This window comes from Hipposideros armiger, unplaced genomic scaffold (genome assembly GCF_001890085.2).
Source record: "Hipposideros armiger isolate ML-2016 unplaced genomic scaffold, ASM189008v1 scaffold_449, whole genome shotgun sequence".
Classification (NCBI taxonomy): Eukaryota; Metazoa; Chordata; class Mammalia; order Chiroptera; family Hipposideridae; genus Hipposideros; species Hipposideros armiger.
Window position 1 is genome coordinate 32,122 of NW_017731799.1, and position 19,105 is coordinate 51,226.

General features: G+C 38.1%; 1 protein-coding gene across 1 annotated transcript in view; it reads right to left on the minus strand.

The window, feature by feature from the left end:
- The window catches only part of CAP2 (cyclase associated actin cytoskeleton regulatory protein 2), a 161,741-nt gene that overhangs the window by 6,924 nt on the left and 135,712 nt on the right, over positions 1 to 19,105 (minus strand). The window contains exons 8-11 of the mRNA XM_019665738.1: positions 11,367 to 11,553; positions 10,211 to 10,386; positions 9,024 to 9,147; positions 8,855 to 8,937 (exon numbers count right to left, since the gene is read on the minus strand). Coding sequence (XP_019521283.1) covers positions 8,855 to 8,937; positions 9,024 to 9,147; positions 10,211 to 10,386; positions 11,367 to 11,553 — 570 coding nt within the window. The remainder of the gene's footprint in view (positions 1 to 8,854; positions 8,938 to 9,023; positions 9,148 to 10,210; positions 10,387 to 11,366; positions 11,554 to 19,105) is intronic.

Here is a 19,105-nt window from a genome sequence, read left to right on the forward strand (position 1 = left end):
GCTTTAGAATATTTCCATCATCCCCGAAATATCTCTAAAGACCATTTACACTCAATCCCTGTCCTCACCCCCAGGCAACCACTAATCTGCTTTCTGTCTCTATTGTGTCCAGGCCCTTTTAAAACATTGTAGTAAATGTTTTTTAATTAATTAGCAAAATTGTTTTCAATTACAGCTAACATTCAATATTTTATTAGTTTCAGGTGTACAGCATAGTGGTTAGACATTTATACAATTTAAGAAATGACCCCCCTGACTAGTCCACCTGGCACTATACAAAGTTATTACTATATTATTTACTATATGTATTCCCTATGCCATACTTTACATCCCCATGACTATTTTGTAATTGCCATTTGTACTTCTTAATCCCTTCCCCTTTATCATGCAGTCCCCAACCCCCCTGCATCTGACAATCATCAGTTTGTTCTCTGGATCTGTTTGTTTCTGTTTCGTTTATTAGTTTATTAAATGTTTTAAATAGGTAATGACATTCACTTGGTTTGAACATCCCAAAATTCGAAAAGTATTCAGTAAAATTCTGAGCTACACTGCCAAGTTTCTGTCCTTCTTTGGACAGAAGGATAACCATGGTTTATCCTTCCAGATTATTTTTAGAATACATGCCCATATCCTTAAAAAACTATGATATATTTCAAACATAAAAACATACAAAGAACATTATAAAAACATGTAAATAAGTGTACATATGTGTCTGTCAAACAGGTTTAGCAGAGTTTACCATTTGGCTTCTTTGCTTTTATAGTCTATAATCTTACAGTATCATTGAAGCCCCCTCTATACCATTCACCACCTCCTTCACTTCCCTTCCTCCCACCCCAGATGTAACTATTCTTTTGAACTTTGTATTTATCATGCATACCAGGTCTGTCCCTTTGGTAGGTGATCTTGAGCCCTCGTAAGTATATTTAACATAGGCACATAGTTTTGCATGTTTTCAATCTTTATATAAAGAGACATGTTGTACAGTGCCTGCCATTCTGTAACTTGCCTTTATTTATTAAAGAATTAAAAAAATTTTTCAGTTACAATTGACATACAATATTATATTAGTTTCAGGTGTAAAACATAATGATTAGACATTTATATAATTTATGAAGTTATCACCCCAACAAATCTAGTATCCGTTTGATACCATACATAGTTATTACAGTAGTATTGATTATATACGAGTATGTATTCCTTATGCTATACTTTACATCCCCATGACTGTTTTGTAACTACCAACTTGCATATCTTAATCCCTTTCCCTTTTCACCCGTTCCCAATCCCCCTCCCAGCTGGCAACCATCAAAATGTTCTCTGTATCTATGAGTCTGTCTGTTTCTGTCTTGTTTATTTTGTTCTTTAGGTTCCATGTATATGTGAAATAATATGGCATTTGTCTTTCTCTGAGTTACTCCACTCAGCACAATACCCTCCAAGTCCATCCATGTTGTTGCATATGGCAAGATTACGTTCTTTTTTGTGGCTGAGTAATATTTCATTGTATATATGTACTGTCTCTCTTTTTTTTTTTTTTTTTTAGCTGAGCCATCCTGCTACCTGTTGGCAGCTCAGCGGCTGCTCAGCTTGGGCTGGACTCGAACCGCTGTTGCTCAGAGCTCAAACTCTTGAGTGAGCTCTTAGCCAACTGAGCCACTCAGCCAGCCCTTGTACCATCTCTTATTTATCCATTCATTCACTGATGGACACCCAGGTTGCCTCCATATCTTGGCCATTGTAAATAATGCTTCAGTGCATATATGGATGCATATATCCCCTTGAAGTAGCATTTTGGGTTTCTTTGGATAAATAGCAAGAAGTGAGATTACTAGGTCCTTCTTTGTTTCTCGTTATAGCCTTTGTTTTAAAGTCTACTTTGTATGGCGTAAGTATTGCTACTTCAGCTTTTTTATTTTTTTTGCTTCCATTTTCATGAAATATCTTTTTCCATTCCTTTACTTTCAGTCTGTGTGTGTCTTTCAATCTAAAGTGAGTCCCTTGTAGACAGCATATGTAAGAGTCTTGTTTTCTTATCCATTCAGCCACCCTTTATTATTAGTTTCAGGTGTACAAAACAATGTAATAGACATTTACAGCCCTCACAAAGTGATAGCCCTCCTCCCCAAATCTACTACCTCTTTGACATCACATATAGCTGTTACAATTCCATTGACTCTCTTCCCTATGCTGTACTTCACATCCTGTAAATACACACACACACACACACACACACACACACACATATATTAAATTATAGATAACATTCATTATTATTCAGCATCAGCTTTCAGGGAGACCACCCTATCTTTGATTAGAGCATTTAATCCATTTACGTTGAAAGTAATTATTGATATGTAGTTATTGTCACTTTATTATTCATATTTTTTATCTTCTTCTTAAAGAAGTCCCTCTAACATTTCTTGTAATACTGGTTTGGTGTTGATGAATTCCTTTAACTTTTTCTTTATCTGTCCTTCAATTCTAAATGATAGCTTTGTAGAGTAATCTTGGTTATAGGTCCTCGCTTTTTATGACTTTGAATAGTTTGTGCCAATCCCTTCTGGCCTGTAACATTTCTGTTGAGAAATCAGCTGACAGCTTATGGGAGCTTGTTGGTAATTAACTGCTTTTCTCGGCACTCTCAGATGGTAAGAGCATGAGACTCTTAATTGCTTTTTTCTGGCTGCTTTTAGGATTCTCTCTTCGTCTTCAATATTTGGCATTTTAATTATGATGTATCTTGCTTTGGGCCTCTTTGGGTTCATCTTGTTTGGGACTTTCTGTGCTTCCTGGGCTTGCATGGCTATTTCCTTCACCACGTTAGAAAGTTTTCCATCATTATTTCTTTAAATAGGTTTTCAATTCCTTCCTCTCTTCTTCTTCTGGTACCCCATTGATGCGAATGTTGGTATGCTTGATATTGTCCTGGAGGGCCCCTTAAACTACTGTCATTGTTCTGGATTCTTTTTTCTTTTTGCTGTTCTGATTGGGTGTTTTCTGCGACCTTATCTTCTATATCACTGATTCAATCTTCTGCTTCATCTAATCTGTTCATTCCCTCTCATGTACTTTTTAAATTTTACTTATTTTTGTTTTAGTTTTTTTCTTTGCTTTGTCTTATCCTTTTCTTTTTCATTTTTTGTTCTTTTTCTTTCTAATGTATTCTTTATTTCAGTTCTTGTATTCATTTCTGACTGGTTCTTTTTTATGGTTTCTGTCTCCATTTTTATGTTTCCTATCTCTTTGTTGAATTACTGAGATCAATGAGCATCCTTACAACCAGTGTTTTTAACTCTGTGTCTGGTAGATTACTTCTCTCCATTTTGTTTAGTTTTTTTTTCTGAAGATTTGTTGTTCTTTCATTTGGGACATGTTTCCTTGTCTCCTCATTTTGGCTGTCTCCCTGGTTCTGTTTCCATGTATTAGGTAGAACAGCTATGTCTCCTGATCTTAGGTGTTCTGTGGGGTCCAGTGGTGCAGTCTCTTCCTGGTCACCTGAGCCCGGATGCTCCAGGTATGTCCCCTGTGTGGGCCATCCTGTTGTAGTTGAGCTTGCTGTTTGCATGTCAATGGGAAGGATTGACCCTCAACTGATTAGTTGTGAAGTCTGGCCCATGACTACAGTGGAAGAGCTGTTGTGCAGGGGCTGACCCTATGGAGCAGGATTAACATTAGCAGGGCTCTGGTGCCTGCCTAGTCTGTATGCTTGATGGGTAGAGGGCTCAACAAAGGAACAATGGCTTCTGCCAGTGCTTCTGACTGAGAGGAAGCTGCCCCTCCAGCCCTCGCTTTGAAGCCAGACAATTCAATTCCTCCTGGCACCTTTCGAACTGCTGCCCCAGCAGTGAGTTCAGAGACAATGAGTCCATCAGTGAGTGAGTCCATGCTCAAACCCTTCAAGAGGAACACCTGGGACTCCAGCAGACCTCTGTTTCACTCAGCCACAATCTCCACTGTTTTTCACAGAGAGAAGTTGTGGGAACTTCTCTTCCTGGCACTGAAACCCTGGGCTGGGGGGCCTGGTGTGGGGCTGGGACCCCTCGTTCCTCAGGGGGGACCTCTGCAGCTGAGATATCCCTCCCAATTTTTAACTGCCACACACATGGATTTGGGACCAGCTTGTTCTGTGTTTCCACCTCTCCTACCAGTCTTGAAGTGGTGCTTGCTGTCCTTAGTCATAAAACTTCTGTTCAGCTAGACTTCAGGCAATCCTTAATGATCATTGGTCTGTAGTTTAGTTTAATTCTGATGTGGTGGTGAGATGAGGCAACACAGTGTTTACCTACTCTGCTATTTTGACTGGAAATGTCACTTGCTTTTATTGCTCAATGTTGCTTTTGAGATTTATCTATTTTTACACATGTAACTATAGTTCATACATTTTAACTACTGTACAGTATTCTATTAGGGGGATTTATTTATTATCTTTATTGTCATTATGAATGCTACTGCAATAAACATTTTTAGATGTCTCATGGATATATGTACTAGAGCTTCTTTAGTGTATATACCTAGTAAAAGTGGAATTTCTCAGACACAGGATATGAATGTTTTTAACTTTATTAGATAGTGCCAATTTGCTCTGCACAGTGAGTGTAGTAGATTTATTCTCCCAGCATTGATGCATCAGGGTTCCAATTTTTTCACTTCCTTAACAACCCTTGTACCATCAGACTTTTTAATATAGCGGCAGTCCTCAAGTTGCACAGCTCTGATATGCATGAGTTTCAGCCAACACAACTCTTGCAAAATAAGAACAGCCTGGATCCCAATCTGATGAGTGTGAAAAGATATATTGTGGTATTAATTTTCATTCCTATTTCTGTTAGGTAGGTTATACATATTTTCATGTCTTTATCAAACACTTCAGTTTTTCTTCCCTGAAATACCTTAATATTCTTTGCCCATTTTTATATTGGGTTATTAGTCTTTTTCTTATTATTTGTGTTAAGTTCTTTATAAATTCTGGTTACAAATCCTTTTTGATTATCTGCATTACAAGTATCTTTTTACAATCCATGGCTTGTCCTTCAGCTTTGTATATGATGTCTTCTATTGAACATATAATTTTAATTTTAATGTGGTTAGATTCATCTATCCATTTTTTAAAAGTTTGTGTCTTTTTTACCCTAATTAATTTCTATTATACTCTGAGACCATAAAGATTTTCTTCTGCATTATAGTCTCAAAGTTTAAAAGTATTTATTCACAATTATTTATGTATGGTGTGAGGTAGGAATTCAATATTTTTTCTTCACATGGATTGTCTTAAAGTACATTTCCATGTATACATCTGTCTACTTCAGTGCTTGCTATTCAGTTTCATTAGTCTATTTTTGTATCCCTCCAGAAATATAACACTTCATAATGACTCTTACTATCTGGTATGCAAGTCCTTTCACCCCATCGTCTTTAAAATTGTTTTAGCTACACTTGTCCACTTTTATTCCAAATGAATTTTAAGACCATTGTTCAGGTTTTGAGTCAAATTTCTTTGAACTTATAGATTAACTAAATGGTGATGATTGATATTGATGTCTTTCTGTCCATTTATTTACATCTTTTTTGTGTTCTTCATGAATTTCTTTTTATTATTTTTTCCCTAGGTACCTTACAGTTTTGTTGCAATTTTAATGTTATTTTCTATTATATTTTCTAGTGTTTACTTGTGACATAAAGAAATGCTACTGATTTTTGTATGTTGATAATGTGTCCAACCATCTTGCTGCCTGTTTCTATAGTTTTATAGTTGAAATTCTCAGATTTTATATAAAGCAATTTTATTGACCAAAAAAAGGGCATTTTTGTCTCTTCCTTTTCCAGTTTTATATTTCTCAATTATTTTTCTTGCCTTGTTGCATAGGTTACAACCTTTTATGCATTATTGAACAGAAGCAATGTTAGAAGGAATTCTTTCTTGTTTCTGACTTTAATGGGAAATGTCCATTTTCAAATGAAGTATGACTTTTGCTATAGGATTTTGACAGATACCTTTAATTCAGGTACAGAAGGGAGTATACTTTCTCTGACCATTTTTCTTGAAAATTATCGGATACAGCTATATCTGTATATGTGTTATGTGTCTGTATTTACAAAAATAAAAGCATGCTCTACATAATGGTACAAAAGTGTTCTTTCCTCTTAACAAGATATCATTCTAGGTGACTTTTAAAAATGGTTTCACAGTGTTTCATTGTATGGAATTCAGAAGTTTAAAATTTTTAAGTGAGCATATCTACCTTTTTTGATAATTTCATCTATTACTTCTCAATTTAGAATTATTGTCTCCCTCCATAAATTTGATGGATATTTAGAAGTCTTTTCTCTATTTTCCAGTTTCATATTTTATATTTAATTCATTTAGCTTCTTATTTTGAATGTGATGCATTTAAATTAAAAAATAATGCTACCTCCTTATATATGGTATCATAATCACCACCCAATCTCATTTCTGTAAAAATAAAAGGAAGCTTGAAATAAATCCTCTAAAATTAAGAGGAGGGAATGTTAGCCTAGACTATTTCAAAAATACTTTTCATCTGGCTAGAAATGCACTCTCACTTCTGTCATAGAATAGTATTTCTAGTTTGGTTCTTTTTTTGGTTAAAAATAATGTGAAGCGGGAAAGAGCCTGGCTCTTTATGTAGGAACTTCCACTATCCAAAAGAGTTTTTCAGGAATTGTGGGGTTGTTATTAGGTTTTTATGAACTATACCTGTCCTTGAGTAATTGGGTTTTTTCTCATGATGAGTGATTTCCTTAAATTTTCATGCATAATATTTTGAGAGAAGCAGTGTAATTAAATGGACAAATGTGGTTGTCAGAAATAACAAATTGGGAGATAGTGTTGCCAGAGTGTAAGCTTCATAAAGGCAAGGGTTTTGTCCCATTTGTTTACTTACACATTTAGTGCTTAGAACAGTACCTTGCATATTAGACGTGTTCAATACATATTTGGTGAATGAATGAATGAATGTATGAGTGCTTGATGCTAAGTAGCCTTGGGCAAATAATTTGTATTTTACAATCTAAAGTGTGATTCGAGGATGGTCAAGTTTCCCTATTTACATGGTAAAGGTAACCATATATATGTCTTTGAGAAATTATTTGGTTGCTTTCTTTTAAATAGTTTTTTTTTAATAAAAAAATAAAATTTATGAAGAAGTGGAATCAGAATGGTTAGGGGAAAGGAGGCATTGCAGACAATATATGGAACTGGAATGTCACAGAAATAAATGAATCCATAGAGGCTATGTGGCAAGAATATTTAGAATTTGGAGCTGGAGAGGACTTAATATCTCCCAGCTAGCCTTGTGTTTCAAGGAAGGGAACTCAGAGAAGGCAGGAAGTCAATTTCCCAAGTACACACAGTGAGTGAGGGCAGAGAGGGTGCTAGTGTCCAGGTCTCATGGTGCCCAGTTCAGGACTCTTTCCACTTAACAGATGAATGCAAAACCAGCTTCTTCAGTGGCAGTTAGTAAAATGTAAAATGCATAATTGATTGTACTCTAATTAAAAGTGGCAGTGGTGACTGTGGAAAACAGTATGGAGGCTCCTTAAAAAATTAAGAATGGAGCTACCATATGACCTAGCAGTCTCTCTTCTGGGTATCTACCTGAAAAATTTGAAAACACTTATTTGAAATATATATGTATCCCTGCATTCATTGCAGCATTATTTACAACAGCCAAGACATGGGAACAACCTGAGTGTCCTTCAATAGATGACTGGAAAAAGAAGATATGGTACATATATACGATGGAATACTAATCAGCCATAAAAAACATGAAATATTGTCATTTGCAACAATATGAATGGATCTTGAGAGTATTATGCTAAGTGAAATAAATCAGATAGAAAAGGATAAGAACTGTATCATTTCACTCATACGTGGGATATAAAACAAAAAGCAACAAGCAAACTCATAGATACAGGCAACAGATGATGGTTACAGAGGGGAGAAGAGGATTGGGGGAGAATGAAGAGGGTTAACAGGGGTTCAATTATATGGTGAAGAGAGAAGACTAGACTTAGGGTGATGAGCACACAATGGAGAATACAGGTGTATTATAAAGTTGTATACCTGAAATTTATATGTTATTAACCAATGTTACCCCAATAATTTAATTAAAAATTCTTTTTAAAACATGGCAATGGTGAAAAGCCCACTAAAACAGAAAAAGGAAAAATCTATAAAACTAGAATCCAATTTTAACAAACATTATTAGAAAACATCAGATAATAAGGGATAATTTACCAATATGAAAGGAATGTAAACAAAGATAGAAGCTATAATTGGGCAAAGGTAAGAAGTCCTTTAGCTTTTGTGTATTCTAATATCTCATCTTGCTAACTCAAAATTACTAAAAGAATGCAGATTTTCTCCTGTTTTGCAAATTCAATTCCAATCCTACTTTCCAGGTTGTTTTTTTGATGATCTCGTTGACTCTTCAGAAAAACTTTCCCTGCTTCTTACCCAGAACCAATGATTCACTTCAATCCCTCCTGATCAAACATTTATTGGACACTTACTATGTACAGGTACCATGCAAAGTTTCTGGGGCTGTAAAGATTAAATAGCTGTTTTTGAAATAGGGATGGTAAGCCAATAATTGAAGTGCAAAATAGGATGTGTCCTAAGAGATTGAAGAGGAGGAGTTAACACTGCCTAAGAAGTAAAATGGGGCTTCAGAGGGGAGGTGATGATAGAGCTGTGTTTACAGAGATAGGAAAAAGGATTTTCTAGGTGGACACGAAGGGCCCCTTTTGAGCAGAATGGATGTGCAAAGCAGGATGGACCTGAGCAAAGCCATCACAGGGATAGAGCATGGTTGAAAGTGCCACTTACCTGCATTTGAATGTCCTTGGAGTTGATCACATCCACAATGCCCACCACATTGTCAAACACCAAGCCAAACTTCGTACAGTTATCTAGGAAAAAAAATACTTAACTGAATACATACAGCGTGTTTATACAAGCAATTTACAGTAACTACACAGCCATAGTTCTGTCCTACCAATTGTAATGGAATTTATTTTCCCTTTCATCTGTAGGGTAGACTTGTTGCATTTGAAAATGTAAGCCACTTGTTTCAGTTCAGTCTCTGAAATCACAAGGTCATTCCTGTCCTCTTGATACTCCTAAAATTAAAACATATCATATGCAAATATTAAATATAAGGATGTATAGATAAATTGAATCCATTGCATACTGAAATTACTATGGAGTTCATTAATTATAGCTTTTCAATATATTCTTTTAGAACCATTTTCTTACTGATTAAACCACGGGTCTTTGTCACTGTAATGTTTTTAATAGATAGAACTGTTGCTTGGAAGGGGGTGTTGGTGTCAATTTGCAAACAGTTAAGTATCAGGCACCCTGGCAAGTGAGTGGGGTTGGAGCAGGCATGTGAGAGCTTTTTGTTGAGTCTGGTCTTAATGATGCTGCAGCAAAATCTGCTGTGTCATGTATAAGTTGGGCAAATAGGCTAGCTAGTAAGGGTCACTACAGTGGTCTAAGTCCCAGTGTATTTTCAGACCATGGCAACTTTTTTGGGGACTTTGGTCCTCAATCTTTGGGGAAGCCCCTGGGATTGGCAGGGGGCACCAGCTTCCATCCACATTCAAAGTATCTGCAGCTCACACAATGGTGGAGATGGTGGGTGAACTGGTAGGTTATATCAGCACTTGCATCAGTGGGACAGAAGCCTACAGCAGATCAGAATGGTGCACAGATTTAAAATTTATGGAAAAAGGAGTGAAATTCACAGACAAAGTAGAAAGGTTGCTTGCACAGACTGAGGTAAGGGAGAATGGGGAGTTGGTATTTAAGGGGTACAAAGTTTCAGTTTTAAAGATTAAAAGAGTTCTGTGGATGGATGGTGGCGGTGGCTGCATGCAGTGTGAATGTACTGAATGCCACTGAACTGTACACTTAAATGTTAAGATGGTACATTTGTGTTATGCGTAATTTTACCACAACTAAAAAAAATAATTTTAAAAAGTTGAAGAAAAGAATGAATGGGAAATAATGAAAAACAAAAAAAATGTTTATGGAAGCATTCTGAAAGCCCTGGTTTCTATTTTAGCCAGGCCTTTGCTTCTGTCATTTCACTTGGATATCATTAAGACCTTGGTACACAGTTTAGCCCTTAATCCTTTGTTAGACTGTCAGGAACAACGGTTAAAGGGCTTCACTCACTACTCTCCATTTCTTTCCTTCCAACTGGAACACAGGAGCATGTTTCTGAGGGGAATGAGATTGGGGAGACTTGGGGCCTGGAGTGTGGCTTTTGGTAGGAGATGGAGTTTGTCCTCCTTGAGCCCGCAGACTGGGATTCTTGTATGTCTTCTGGTCATCTGCGACATGCCGGAGTCCTGGGAAGGTAACACATAGACACATTTCTTTATAGTTTACGCAAAAGGACATGTCCCTAACTTCTTAGATCAACACAATGTAAACAACAGAAGAATTTTTGTTAATGTTATTTTCACAACAGTCTAGTGTTTTCTCAAGGTTAATATGCAGAGTCTGAGACCTGTATAAGTTAGAGTTAATGGAAACACTGTATTTTTCAATTTGAAAAACCTATTTTTTAAGTAGATACAATGATAGATAAAAATTTTGCAAAAGGCAAACCACAGTGCCCAAAAGGAGTGTTTGATTTACTTATTCTCTCATGGCTGAATCATCCCCTAGACATAGTCCAAAGGTTAAGGCATTCTAGCAAGTATATATCAGAGTACAGAACTGATTTTAGGGTTACAGATCCATCCCCTAACTTTGCAGATGAGGAGACAGTGCGGCCAGTTGGAGCCAGAGAAAAATTTAGAATTTCGGGTTCTTAACTCCCAGCTCAGTGCACAGGGACACTTATACCATAATTCCCATTACCCATGCAAAGCAAAAATACATTTGCATAAAGTTTTTGTCAACATGACTTTATTAAATGTTGTACAATTGTTTTTTAATTAACCGTTCACTGTGAGAATGAAAGTAGTCAATGACATAATTCCTCGACAAGACTGTACACTGCTTGAGGACACAGGTGCTGTTGTTTGTCATTTTTATTTCACTTAATCTTGATGCCTTGCTTGTAGAAGGTGCTGAAGCAGCAAGGGCTGAAGTGGTTATGCAGTCACTGCCGTGGCTGATTTAGAATCCGGAGTCTCTAAGTTCTTTCTGGTCCACACAACAGCCCACTGGGCCCATGTACCTTGCAGGTTCCTGCCCTCCCAACAGTAGCTCCCTGTGTGTTGGGGACTGGGCTGGAATGATGCAGCCATCAATGTGGACCCTGGGGGGGATCTGTGTGCCTGGGCCCAAGAGAGACAGCTTCAAGGTCTGGTTTTCTCACCTTTTGTAATCGCTTCCCCCTGGTTAAGTTGTGCAAATAAAGCTGAGCGTGAAGGAGAGGACTCCTCTTTTCTGCCTTCATTCTCAAAAAGTGGAGGTGGCCCTGGAGGAGGTGGAGGAGGGGGTGGAGGAAGGCCAGGCCCCGGGGAGAGGGCAGACAATGCTGATGTAGTTGATGCAACCGGACCCTGTGGGGGAGAGAAGATGGAAAGCAGTGCATTGAGACTGATGTCCTTGCTGAGAGCAGGGATTTTACCAACATCACTTAGAACCTGTTGCCAATGAGAGAGTGGGGTTCAAGACTCACAAAGGGCACCCAGGGGGTACATTTGTGAATCAAGGGTCTGTTTGAGAGGACCTGGGACCGAGAGAGGATTTGCCTTGGGAACATGGAACATGGAACTTGATTCAAGTGTACAGCCTGCCAGTTAGAAACTCCATGTCCAGGATTCACGCTGCCAGCTCAGAGGCAAACAAAGCTATTTTCACAGGTTCATGTCCAAAGCTCAGGATACAAAGGAAACTGGGACTTGGCCAATTGAGAATCCTAAGAAAAAAGTGGTCTCACTGATAAGAGGATTCGCTTTTTTTTTGGACACTGGAAATTGCAACCATCAATGAGAGAGAGTGGTGAAAATTATTCAGTGATTATTAGATGTTTTTAAATCTTTTTGAACAGATAAAGAAAGAGATACTGAAACTCTCTGAAACTAACTTTTCAAGTATGCACGCCTCAAACTGACCCCCAAGCAAGGACTACATGTGACCGGGATGCTGTCAAATCTGAGATGGTCAGGGTGCAGGACCCATCTGATGGTTTGGCTCATCGAATGCTGATTGTTAGTGAACCACCTAAAAACTGGATTTCTCCTGAGCAAGATGTATGCTAATTATAATTTTCTGTGCTATGGGAAGTGCAATCTTTGTTTTCAGTGTGAAGTTCTAACAAATTCAAATGGCAGTAAAAGGTGATAGACAAGGGCCGGCCGAGTGGCGCGATGGTTAAGAACTCGCTTGGGATGCCAGAGGGCCCCGGTTCGGATCCCACATATGAGGGCCAGTGACACTGCCCTCCACAGCTAAGATGCTGAACAACAGCTCAACCTGGAGCTGGGCTGCCATGAGTCGCCGGCGACGGCGTAGGCTGCAGTCCCTGTGGCAGTGGGTTGCCATGGGCTACCGTGTGTGGCCAGCAGCCAGCGTGAGCGGCCAGCAGCCAGTGTGAGCGGCCAGCAGCCGCAGTGAGCGGCCGTCCAGAAGCCGGCGACTGATCTGCCTCGCCCGGGAAGAGCGCAATGATGGTGCCAACTTGGGCCAGTGAAGCAACGTCCTCCACAACTAGATTGAAGAACAAAACGACAGCAACTTGTCTGTTTCCCTTCCCCTAACTCCCCAGTACTGTTCCCATCCCCCCAATTACCCAATAAAAATCTTTAAAAAAAAAAAAGGTGATAGACAATAGAGGGATCTGTTTTAATGTTTTGAGATAACCCCATAGATGCAGTTGTCACAGAGTTTATAACTAGTAGAATGAAAACACACATATACATAAACTTGTGTTATATACCATTTTACTTTTAAATTCCTATAATAAGGAGTTACAAGCTAATTCAATTGAACAATTAGGAAACTTAAAAAATTGAGAGTGATAGAAATGTGGCTTAGGCTCACGTATCTTTAATACTAAATACAAGACATAAAACATTACATAAGTGCTAAATATTAACTAAGAGAGCATATCCATATTTTCCTAAGCAACTCAGTATTACAAAGTGTCAATATCAGGTTTTTAATCTGTGGTAGTTTTTAGCTGAAAAACCCCACATGATTTGCAAAGTACTTTATATAATCCCTAGTAAGTATAGAATTACCCTGAAAACAAAAGATTCTTCTCTTAGTACAAATTGCCAGTTACAAAAATAGTCACAGGGATGTAAAGTACAGCACAGAGAATATAGTTAATAATATTGTAGTAACTATGGATGATGTCAGATGGGTACTAGACTTATCAGGGAGATCACGTCATAAGTTATATAAATGCCCAAGCACTATGTTGTACAGCTGAAACTAATATAATATTGTATGTCAACTGTAATTGAAAAAGAAATTTTAAAAAATTCTTCTCTATTCATAATGCATGTCTCAAAAACTGAGCAAGCTAGAGATCTCGTCTCTTGAAGTTATAATTCGTGATGCTTTTTGTTTTCTAAGGAAGACCAGTCTGACTCCATCAAGGTTCTCAGGTCAAGTAGAAAATGTTTGCACCATTCTTGATACTGACCTTTTTTCTTTTCTTCAGTGTTTTAAATGTTTTCTGTTATATTACTGGGGTGAAATTTGAGAATTTGCTCTGAATCATAGAACTGTGAAATACAAGCTTTGCGCATCAAACAATATTCTGGTCCTCAGTTCCAGACGCCGAGAGCCACAAAGTATTATTTTTACTCATAAGCACATAATAATTCAAATAGTCAGTGAAGGGACAGACCCCTCTCCCACATCTGAAACACACAGCTTTACAGTTCCTCCTATTTTGTGGAAAGGGGAGACGATACTGGCTTCTAAATCTTAGAATGATTTACATGGTTCCCTCGCTCTCAGAATTCAGAGCCTCTCTCCAAGAGCCATAAAAGGACATTGAAACCAATAAGCCACATATTCAACGTTTTGGAACTTTGATACATTCAGATGGCTGACCCAGGAACACTAAACAAAGGATTTATTGCAACAAATGTTGAATATAAAAGCCAAAAAGTAAGAGAACTCAGGACCAGCTGAAATTCTGCCTTCGACTTATCCTTTGTGGGTTCTGGCTCATTCCTCTATCAGCCCCAGTGAGAGCACAAAACTAGACTCTGGTTTCCAAGGTGACTTTACAATTAGCATTCAGGGCCTTTATAGTATACAGTGTACTTGAAAGCAAACTCATTAAGCATTCCCTTAACAGGATCTCTGTGGGCTTCCCCTTGCATGCAACTTTGCCTCTTTCTCCTGCTGTAGGATATTACAGCACGATACCAAAGCTTTCTGCGTTCTCACACAGGCCTGACCTGAGTGGCAGCCACATCGACTGGAATCACAGACCAATACTAAGTCTTTGGGCTCCCCAATAAAAACAGAGGGGAGATGGTCAGGGAATGGAAGGGAGCCAAGAATTCTAGAAAGGCTAGTAAGTGCCAGGCACTAATTGTTTCCATTCACTTAACAAGATATTTAATGCTCAGTATAGGACTCGCTCTATGCCAGGGATCCCCAAACTTATCTGAACATTAGAATCATCTGGGGATCTCTTAGAAATCCCCAAACCCAGGCCATGTCACAGAAATGCTCTCTGGGGTAGTTTGGACACAGGCATCGTATTTTTTGAAGCTCCCCAGGTGATTCCAATATGCTGGCAAGTTTGGGAACAACCACTCTATGCTATGTGCTCAGATCAGTCCTAGTCATCCCAACAGTATTACTAGGACTGTGCTGAAATCCCTCTTTAACAGAAAATAAAGCAGGAAATCAGTAAGGCTGACTCAATATTAAAGAACTGGTAAACGGCAGAGACATTCAAGCACACATCTGCTTGATTCTAAAGCCTTCTGTAAGATTGTAGTTGGCAAATCCAAAGTAAAAAAAAAAAAAAGATTAGTGGTTGCTTGAGGCAGGGGATGGGGAAAATGGGTGAAGGTGGTCAAAGGGTACCAACTTCCAGGTATAACATAAATAAATCCTGAGACTATAATGTACAGCATGGTGAACTATAGTTAATAACACTGTATTGTATATTTGAAAGTTGCTAACAGAGTAGATTTTAGAAGTCCTCATAACACGAAAAAAATTATACTTCCAGGTTGGATGGATGCTAACTAGACTTATTGTGGTGATCGTTTTACAATATATATAAATTTTGAATCATTATATTGTATACCCGGAACTAACACAATGTTATACGTCAATTGTATCTGTATCTCAATAAAAAATTATTTAAAAATAAATAAATAAAGGTTTCTTCAGGGAAATCTTTTATGCTATATTCAGACATTTTTTTCTTTTCTTTCTTCTTCTTTTTTTTTTTTTTTAGTCACTAGTCAAATTAAAGAACCAAAGGCATGGGCTACCTCAAGTGTTGCTCTTCGGACTCTGGTTTGAAAATGTAAAACCAGCTTAATTTTTATCTCCACCTCTCCTTATTCCACCCCTCTAATGCCTTAGCAGCTGTCCAAGTTTTTACAGCCAACTCTGGACCCAGGCTTGATGCTATGGGGATATAAGAAGTCTTGGGTGTTGACACTGGCACCCCAGCATCAAGTCATCCCTGATGCTGATTTGTTGTGACTCTGTGCCTTGGCTCTAGAAACTGGCCTCTTGTCTTATTAATTTTTCCTGAGTACCTGCTGGTTCCAGTAGTGGCTGGCACACTTGCACCCAAACCTGGGTTCCCTGCTTAGGGCTCAAGTTATTCTGGGATGGAGACCTGACCCTCCTCCTGGGGACTGGAGACTTAAGGGCATTGTCTTTTGGTGTGATTTCCTTTTGGAGAGAAACTCTCATGGTTGAGGTAATGGAACAGTTTGTCTAGACTAGGGGTCGGCAAACTTTTGAGACAGAGGAGCTGCCAGGGGTTGGCAAACTGCGGCTCGCGAGCCACATGCGGCTGTTTGGGTACGTACATGTGGCTCTGAAGTAAAACTGAAAATGAAACTATCATAGTTTCATTTATAATGGTACTTTAAATTTTCCTTATTTGTAAAAATATATTTATGGCTCTCGAATAATTTTTTAATTGCTGTGAGGAACAGGATTGGCTCTTCCAGGGGTTGGCAAACTTTAGAGTTGGAACATACCCAAAGAGCTGCATGTGGCTTGCAAGCTGCAGTTTGCCCACCCCTGGTCTAGACTGAATGAGAAATAGTAGATTAGATCAGGGCCTGTAGCCTCAGTTGCCTGTTGAATGATTCACTACTTTTCATTCTCAGTGGGGTGTAGGCCCTGTGGGAAGTGGAGCTAAGAGAAGAAAGGAGCCCTGGGAGAAGGCAGGCTTGGCACAGCTCATAGTTGGGTTAGGTCTGTGTAGGGATATAGAAAGATCGTTCCAGATGGGCAAACTTGTCTGGAGGTATTGAGGTGAGGGCTGGGAAGAGCCTCTGAACCAACAGTACCTGCTCTAGGAACCTGAGAGGGTCGTGGGAGAGTCATAGGGATAACATTTTTTTTTTAAATTAAAGTTTATTGGGGTGACAATGGTTAGTAAAGTTACATAGGTTTCAGGTATACAATTCTGTAATACATCATCTGTATATCATGTTGTGTGTTCACCACCCAGAGTCAGTTCTCCTTCCATCACCATATATTTGATCCCCTTTACCCTCTTCTATTATCCCTCCTCCCCCCTTACCCTCTGGTAACCACTAAACTATTGCCTGTGTTTATGAGTTTTGTTTCTTCATTTGTTTTTCTTGTTCTTTTGTTGTTTTCAGTTTTATATACCACATATCAGTGAAATCATATGTTTCTTGACTTTTTCTGTCTGACTTATTTTGCTTAGCATTATAATCTCAAGATCCATCCATGTTGTTGCAAATGGCACTATTTCATCTTATGGCAGAGTAGAGTATTCCATTGTGTATATACATTTAATTAGCCTGCAGTCGGCACTCATTTCTCGGAACAGAGGCTATGGGGTCAGATCTACATATTCAGAATAAAATAAAGACATTTAATAGAAGATGCAGTTTACTTGCAAATTATCTGCATCTTCTTGGTCCTTCTAAAGAAACTCTTTTTTTTAAAAAAATTCTTTTATGGTGTGCTTTATCCTGACAATTACTTTTATTTCTACAGTGTAGAATTATACATCTAAAAGTGCAGGGCCTACAGAATTATGATATCCTGTGGCTGGCATAGGCAACATGAACTAGAAGATCTTTCTAGTAAGGAAACTGAAGGGACAAAGACTTAACCTTAGTTAAGCAGCAATGACCCCTCCACCCACAAATGCTTTTTAAAAAAATACTACTTTGTTATGTTGATGAAATGAGTCTCCAGTACCTTAGATCCTCAGACTAGAAACAACAAAAAATGCGTTTTATTAAAACCATTTTAACAATAGCTTACAACTTCAAAAAAAACCCCAGAAAAGCTACACATTTATGATTTTAAATGGCCATATTCAGGGTGCAAAAGTTCACTTACATTGTAAGAATACAGCACAGGATTTTAAAATGCTGCTTTTGATAGATCTATTAAGATTAATTTTGAAAGCAGATATTTGATTCTATACTGTTTTTTTGGAGGAGGGGCACAAAAACTTTTTTAAACATCTGCAAATCCCTTTCTCTGAATTAATTTTAACTTTCCTGGGAATAGCTGCTGCCTCTGATTTTAAATATATGAACTATAACTATCAAATAATGAAAACATTGTAGGTGGCATGTGGAAAGCTTGTAGTGTTTTGGTTTATATATATACATACATATATATATATATATAAATACATATATATAATTATGTAACTATATTACATATAAAATAGTTACATACTAATTGCATTCTATTGTGCATTGACTTTTTCATTACATGTTACTTGAAATAATTACTATACATTTTATTACTTTAGAATTTAGATTTTATTCTGAAAAAGAAACTACTTCTTGTAGTTTCTGTGATAGTTCTTAAATGAAATCTCCACATTGTCTTTTTTTTTTTAAGATTTTTTTATTGGGGAACTGGGGGGATGGGAACAGTGCTGGGGAATCGGGGGAAGGGGAACAGACAAGTTGCTGTTGTTTTTTTGTTCTTCAGTCTAGTTTTGGAGGACGTTGCTTCACTGGCCTAAGTTGGCACCATCATTGCGCTCTTCCCGGCGAGGCAGATCAGTTGCGGCTTTTGGACGGCTGCTCACGCAGGCTGCTGGCTGCTCACGCAGGCTGCTGGTTACATACGGTAGCCCATAGCAACCCACTGCCACAGGAGCTGCAGCCTACGCAGTCGCAAGCGACTCAGGCAGCCCAGCTCCAGGTTGAGCTGTTTTCAGCATCTTAGCTGTGGAGGGCAGTGTCACTGGCCGGGGCCCTCTGGCGTCCCAAGCCAGTTCTTAACCATCGCGCCACTCGGCCGGCCCCTCCACATTGTTTTGCTGGTGGCAATTACGTATGTAATTAACAACCCACTTCTATCTCCAATGACAAACACCATTGCTTTAGTTAGTTATCCAGTTAATTCAGGTACAGTCTAGCTTTGGATCTAAATAATCTACAAAAAGGACTAAAATTATTCATTTTGTTGATTTTGTAGTAAGCAGGACAACAAGGTACTTTTAGACAGAAGTTTTATGTCTTTGTGACAAAATTAAGCAAAAGTGAAACATAACTGCTTAAGTAAAATAAAATAAAATCTAAAATCAGCTACAAAGAAAAGTTTTCCATCTAAGATTTCCTGCTTAATAACTAAATTGTTTGAAAATTTTCAATTTTCATCTTTTAATTTCTAAGATTTTTCAAACCCAACAATAAGGGTAGCAGATGATTTGGTCTAAACAGAGCCTAACTCTTTAATAGATGGATTGAAAATGAATTAAAATAAGTAGGGCTCATCTGTCAGTTCATCCAACGAACATTTACCGAGGGCTGCCTTGCAAGGACCCGGGTATACAATGAAGAAGTATACATACGTGCTGTTTGTTAAGAAATGTACCATCTACTGGAGGTGTCAAGTGCACAAATAAGTAATTGTAGATGCAGTTTGATATGTGTC